Below are 7,210 nucleotides of genomic sequence, written 5' to 3'. Positions count from 1 at the left end.
CGGATTCCGGCGTCGCCATCTCGCTCCGGCCACCATCAGATCCAGATCCAGATCCATCAACAAGAATACCAGAGAAGAACTCCTCCACCACATTATCACCGTACTCAACCCTAGCTTTCTCCTTATCGCCGTCATCCATTAGAAACTTCTCCATCTCCTCCACAGAGGGGGGATTCTCCGGTTCCTTAGGGAAATTCGACAGCCACTGATCGAGGTCGAGATCGAGGGTGAAATCTTGGGGGATTCCTTGCAAGATAGCGTCGAGGTCGATGTCGTCGTCGTTAAAGATTGGATTTTGATAATCGAATTCTGCTGCTGCGCCCTCCATAGCTAAGATCAATAGAAATAGAAAAGGGGAAAAAAGGAAGAAAAAAATAAATAAAAGATTAGGGTTTTGAGGAGATTGAGAGCGGGTATTTAAAGCGCGAAGGGACTAGATTAGCGGAATTCTTGGGCTCGAAGGAATTGACGGGAGCTTTCTTGGAAGATTCTTTTTTTTCCCATGGGAATTTCGTCGTCATCCGACCAATAGGAACGCGAGTTTGGAGTAAATAAGATTTTTACTGGGTACAAATTTTTTTCAAGCGGATCCGAACCCGAAAGTGTGGTACTGGAAAGGAATAGAAGAAATTTTCTAAATAGCCCCAAATTAACTTTTTTTTTGAAAATAAACCTTCTTTCGTTTTTATTACAAAAACAGACTCACTTTCTTCTGGTCACGTCAGCACCGTGACTAGAAAGTGAGTCTATTTTTCTTAAACATTTTTCTAATTACTCGGGGTTGTCAACCCCGACTAATTTACAAGTTACAACTGAGGTCCAAATTAGTCGGGATTAACAACCCCGACTAATTAGGAATGTGTTAAAAAAATAGACTTACTTTTTGGCCACGGTACTGACATGATCAGTAAGCAAGTCTGTTTCTGTGATAAAAACATAAGAGAGCCGATTTTTAAAAAAAATTGATTTGGGGCTGTTTTAAAAATTTCTTCTAAAGAAATACGGATGTGATGTTCGTACTCGCACCTATTACGAACGCATGAGGCCAGCTTGATAACTCTTTAGAAATGGCTCAGGTTGGATCTTGGCCAGTTAGAGATTATTCTTTTTACATGTAAAAATTAGATCACTGACGGTTCAATTTGATTTAGTTGAAATTTGGGCATATAAGATAATAACAATCAAAGGTGGTTTGTTTATATAGTCGCCAAACACACCCGAAAATTCAGTGTGTAAGTGAACAAGATAATTAATAAATAGTTTGTTTATTATTGCTGTAATTATTTGGGAAAATTGCTTCCAGCCCCCAAAACAACCCAAAACGTGCTCTGCCCCCCCCCCCCCAAGACTTTTTTAACATCCACTCCCTGTAATAAAATGGCGGATGGATCTCTTCTATGCGTGGTAACGAAGGCAAAAAGCAACAAAGGTGGTGACGGTGTATTCGTCGTTATCAAAGAGAATACAGAAATAATCAGCTTGAAATATCGAGTGGCGGAAAGGCTTAAAATACCAATGCAATCTCTTTCACTGAAGTTCATATGCGAAAGGGAAAAGAAATTCAGTATTTCAATTGACAATGACGACGACTTAAATTTGATGTTCGAGTATTGTCGGCGTAATGGATTTACAGACGCGAATTTGTATGCTACCTCCGCTGGGGAATCCTCAACGTCGCAGAACACGCAGACTACGCCGGATACTGCGTAGGAATTACACCCCAGATTTCCTTTTGAGTTTACTGATAGGTTTTTCAATTAGTTGTTAACCTCATGCATTGGTTGCTTAGGTAATGTGTTGGTTGTCAAGGTTATGTTGAGCAGTGGTTGTTAAGGTTATTTGTTGGCTGTTACGTATACTGGTTGGTTCCTAAGATAAGGTGTTTGATGTTAAGTATATGCGTTTGTTGTTAAGGTCATGAGTCTGCCCTTAAGTATAAGGGTTAGTTGTTAAGGATATGTGTAGGTTGTTACGTTTATGAGTTCGTTGTTAAGGTTATCAGTTCGTTGCTAAGGCTATGTATTTTGATTTATACTTCAGGACAATACCGACAGAAAATTCGCGGTGCGCAGATACCCCGTTCACCCAAACCTGTAATGATGAGCGTATTCCTAATGACAACCCCACCGGCGACTCGATCATGCTGCTGGAAGACATGCTTAATCACCAAACAAAGATCCCAAGTAAGTGGCACACCTCCATACGTGAAGTTGGTCAGAAATTTGATAGTGCTGCTGAAGTTAGATTAGCACTTCAATACTATTCAATTGCTAAACGGTTCGAGTATGATTTTTACCACAATGAACAAAGACGCATAAGAGTCTATTGCCGATTCAAACACACACATGGTTGCCCTTGGATGTTGTTTGCTTCCCCGCTCAGAAATTCGTCTATCATGTCCATAAAGAATTTCGAGTCTACCCACACCTGCGGTCAACATGGAGCAAATGTTGGCAACTCAAGGGCATCAAGGAAGTTCATTGCTAGCCAAATACAAGCTATTTTGAAGGTTAGGCCAGATCTTCGTGCGGTCGATATCAAGAACGACATGCTCTCTAATTTGGCATCAAGATTAACTACAGTAAAGCGTGGTGGAGCAAGGAGACAGCTCAACAGGACCTGTTCGGTGACGATGATGAGGCTTACGATTCACTGAGATGGTCCTTATCTTTTTTATTCTTCTGAAATCACTCTTACGTTTTGGTTGCTAACTATACGTAGTAGTTGTTAAAGTTGGCGGTTCGACGTTAAGTGTACGTGTTGGTTGCTAACTATACGTATTAGTTGTTAAAGTTATTGGTTCGTCGTTAAGTATACGTGTTGGTCGTGAAGTTTGAAGATCATTTGTTATGGTTATGAATCCTTCGCTAAATGTACTGCTTTGTTGTTATATTCATGCAGGTATGAATCCATGGTGCATGCAACTAATCCAGGGAGTCGTGTTGTTATTGATGCTGATGACGGGAGGTTCAGGCGACTGTTCTCAAGGGCATCAAGGAAGTTCATTGCTAGCCAAATACAAGCTGTTTTGAAGGTTAGGCCAGATCTTCGTGCGGTCGATATCAAGAACGACATGCTCTCTAATTTTGGCATCAAGATTAACTACAGTAAAGCGTGGTGGAGCAAGGAGACAGCTCAACAGGACCTGTTCGGTGACGATGATGAGGCTTACGATTCACTGAGATGGTCCTTATCTTTTTTATTCTTCTGAAATCACTCTTACCTTTTGGTTGCTAACTATACGTAGTAGTTGTTAAAGTTGGCGGTTCGACGTTAAGTGTACGTGTTGGTTGCTAACTATACGTATTAGTTGTTAAAGTTATTGGTTCGTCGTTAAGTATACGTGTTGGTCGTGAAGTTTGAAGATCATTTGTTATGGTTATGAATCCTTCGCTAAATGTACTGCTTTGTTGTTATATTCATGCAGGTATGAATCCATGGTGCATGCAACTAATCCAGGGAGTCGTGTTGTTATTGATGCTGATGACGGGAGGTTCAGGCGACTGTTCATTAGTTATAATGCCTGTATTGAAGGGTTCATTGCTGGGTGTAGGCCTCTATTGTTTTTGGATGGAACATTTATTAAAGATCGTTACAGAGGCATACTACTTAGCGCTACTGGGTATGACGGCAACCAGGGAATATTTCCCCTAGCTTATTGCGTATGCGACCAAGAGAATGAGGTTAACTGGAAATGGTTCTTACAAGGATTATGGACGTTACTGTATGATAGGGAAAATCTTTACCAACCTCCACATCGACTGGTAATGATTTCAGACGCCGACAGGGGTATCAGGGCAGCAGTCGAGGAATTCTTTCCAGATGCATTCCATTCAAGGTGTGTTCTGCATCTAGTCGAGAATTTCAAAAAAAAGATGAAGGATTTTGGGCACAAGGCAAATATCGCGACTACGTTGGGCGAGCTGTTACAATCTGCGGCTTATAAGTTCACAATATCTGAATGGGATAATGACATGAAAGAATTGGCAGCGATCGATCACAGGGCTTATGTCACTGTAATGGAATACTCCCCGGAGAGATGGGCAAACGCGCATTTTCCTGGTATAAGGTAAGATAGCTTGGTCCCAACATTATTTTATTACAGCACTGTTATAGTTGTTTAGGTTAGAGTTATCCTACAGTTTTCTGTTAAGGTTAGATTTTTATTGTTATGGTTAGAGTTATTCTGCTAGGGTTTTGCTGTTAAGTTTAGGATATTTGTTGTTAAGGTTAGGCCTTTAATGTTTAGTTTAAGGAATTATTGTTATTGTTAGTGCTTTGTTGTTAAGGTATGGCCATGTTACTTCAAACGTTGCTGAGTCCTTCAACAGCTGGATAAGAAAGGCACGATTGTTGCGAATCTTACCTTTGGTTGAGACCATACGGAAGCAAATAATGGAGCGCATGCATGAAAGGAGGCTATTGGGTCAGAAATGGTCTGGATACCTATGCCCGGAAGCGGAGTTGGTGCTGAGTGATAACATTCAGCATGGTAGCTGCTTGGCGATTAAACATTCGACGGAAGATATTATGGAGGTCGAGTCCAATAAAACTTGTCGCGTAGATTTGAAGAATCAGACTTGTTCTTGTAGGTCCTGGGACATCCTTCGCATTCCCTGCAAACATGCGTGCGCTGCAATTTCATGGATGGGACGAGAAATTTATCAATATTGCGATTGGTACATGACTGTTGACGCATTCAGAGCAAGCTATGCACCGATCATCTATCCCATCCCAGATTACGAGAAGCGCTTTGTACCGCCAGAAGAGCGAGTGTTGAAGCCTCCTCTCACCAAAAAAAGACGTGGCAGACCATGCACTAGACGAATAAACAACAGGTCGCTGAACACCCGACCTGTTAAGTGCTCTCGATGCAACATGGAGGGTCACAATCGTGCAATCTGTAACGAGCCTATATAGTTTAGCGTTTTATTGTCATGTATATGAATTTGTTGTCAGGTATATCATTACAAGTGAGAAGGTTATGACTTGGCTGCTAAGGTTATTACTTGGTTTTCAATTTTATCACTTTAATGTTGAAGTTTTGACTTGGTTGTTAAGGTTATTATTTGCTTGTCAAGTATATCACTTAAATGTTGAAGTTTTGACTTGGTTGTTAAGGTTATTACTTGGTTGTCAAGTTTATCACTTTAATGTAGAAGTTTTGACTTAGTTGATAGGTTTATCGATTGTATGTTAAGTTTACTGTTATACACCTATTATCCACCTGCTCTTTGCTGTCAATATCATCGATTGTTAAAATTGTCAAGTATATCGTTAAAATTGTTAGGTTTTATGGCCTGGCTGTTAAAGTTATTACTTGGTTTTCAATTTTATCACTTTAATGTTGAAGTTTTGGCTTGGTTGTTAAGGTTATTACTTGGTTGTCAAGTTTATCACCTTAATGTTGAAGTTTTGACTTGGTTGTTAATGTTATTATTTGGTTGTCAAGTTTATCACTTTAATATTAAAGTTTTTGATTGGTTGATATATGTTTATCGATTGAAAATTAAGTTTACTGTTATACACCTGTTATCCACCTGCTCTTTGTTGTCAGTTTTATTTGTTTGTTGTTTAGGTTACTATTATTCACTTGCAATTGGCTGTCAAGGTTACCGAGATATTTTTGATCTGACTGCATTCAATGCATTTCATAGTTCCCAAGGCAGTAGAGTAATATCACCATCCCTCGGATTGTTCCAATACAGAACCGAACTATATAACATTTCTTCTCACCTTTACATCTTCTTTATCTTCCCATCACCGCCATTCTATTTGTCCTCTCTATTTTCTCGATCATCCTAAGCTCTCCCCTCTCCAATCTCATAAACCAGCGAGTACATTGACGGTAGTGCAACTTAATGAGTTGGTCTCGTGACTTGAAGCATACAACACAACTATGGGGATAAAGGTCCACACTCCCAAAAATACCATTAAGAGCTTAAACTGTAGTATAACTACCAGTCAAACGTAAACGAGTATAAACTTTAGTTCAAGAACGGTCGAACAAATACGATCACAATAAAGGCCTAGGACGCCGAACGTGCGTCGGCAACGAAGTTACGCCGGACAACAGCGTTGTACAAAAAATTACCAGTCAATCGAATGATCAGAGATTCTATGATTGAAGGCAACTAACTCGAGCTAAAAAAGTCAAGAAAATCAGAATCAGTTTTCAAGTTCAAAATTCTAACAACGGTCAGACACAATAAATCAGCAAAACCACAGGAAATCACTCACAGCGTTCTACAAAGGCACTGAATGAACTGAAGTGAATTGAAGGAATCCAGAAGCAGAAAGCCACTTCCAAAGTCCCGCGCAGACAAATCGAGACGGTTGGGGCACACATCACCATCCAAAGATAATCCAGCACTCTTCATATAAAGAACGAGCTGAAATACTTTGGAGGGGTATGCTGTAGGCGTATAAAATTAGCCTATCAGGTCCCCAGACACATACAGCTCGATTGAACGTAATTATCGACAAAAGGACGCATCGGCGACGTATCCCAAGGCACTACCGTTATCCGCTACAGCCGAAGCCAAACCATACCGCAACGGAGCAGATTAACAACAGGCCGACGAAGCCAACAAATCGACCCAGAGCATTGAAGGCATCCCACCGGTCGCCACCGGCAATCGAACCAACGTATCAGGGAATCAGACGAGTCATCTAAACCAAGAAACGTCGTGATATGCACGATCGGACATCAAGATCGGTTTCGGAACATCGAACCATCGAGATAGACTTACTGACCGTAATCAGAAACCAGGATCAACAAATCAAAATCCGAACAAGTCAACCACCAGACCGAATCAAAGTCCAAATCAACAACAAATCGGAACCCGAACGACGGAACACGAAACGACGCGAACCGGAAACCCGCCTAAGGGGGCCTCAGGCCAGAAAGCCGAGCACCTGTAGGTGCCTCGGCCAAGCCGAGCCACCTGTAGGTGGCTCGGCGCAAGGCCGAGCCCCTGTGGGTGGCTCGGCCAGGGCCGAGGCCACCACAGGGTGGCTCGCCAAAGCCGAGCCACCTGCAGGTGCTCGGCCAAGGCCGAGCCACCGTGGGTGGCTCGGCCAGGGCTGAGCCACCTGTTGGGTGGCTCGGCAGGGCCGAGCCACTGCAGGTGGCTCGGCCAAGCCGAGCGCACCTGTGGGTGGCTGCCAAGGAGGCCGACCTGAGGTGGCTCGGCCAAGGCCGAGCCAC

General features: G+C 42.1%; 2 protein-coding genes across 2 annotated transcripts in view; one reads left to right on the top strand and one right to left on the bottom strand.

The window, feature by feature from the left end:
* LOC109842510 (bZIP transcription factor 50) overlaps positions 1 to 328 on the bottom strand; it is a 3,977-nt gene extending 3,649 nt beyond the window's left edge. Inside the window, exon 1 of the mRNA XM_020411377.1 lies at positions 62 to 328. Within this exon, the coding sequence (XP_020266966.1) occupies positions 62 to 328 (267 nt within the window). The remainder of the gene's footprint in view (positions 1 to 61) is intronic.
* Positions 3,768 to 4,920, top strand: LOC109842509. Its single transcript, XM_020411376.1, has 2 exons — positions 3,768 to 4,069; positions 4,290 to 4,920. Exons 1-2 carry the CDS (start codon positions 3,768 to 3,770, stop codon positions 4,918 to 4,920), a joined length of 933 nt encoding a protein of 310 aa, XP_020266965.1.

This window comes from Asparagus officinalis, chromosome 5 (genome assembly GCF_001876935.1).
Source record: "Asparagus officinalis chromosome 5, Aspof.V1, whole genome shotgun sequence".
NCBI classification, from domain to species: Eukaryota; Viridiplantae; Streptophyta; class Magnoliopsida; order Asparagales; family Asparagaceae; genus Asparagus; species Asparagus officinalis.
Note: the sequence above shows the minus strand (reverse complement) of the source record. Positions and strands in the feature narration are given on the sequence as shown.

Coding starts and splice junctions, on each gene's coding strand:
- LOC109842509 (XM_020411376.1), top strand. CDS start 3,768: ATGATTTCAGACGCCGACAGGGGTATCAGGGCAGCAGTCGAGGAATTC. Junction 4,070..4,289: donor GCGCATTTTCCTGGTATAAG/GTAAGATAGCTT, acceptor TTTGTTGTTAAG/GTATGGCCATGTTACTTCAA.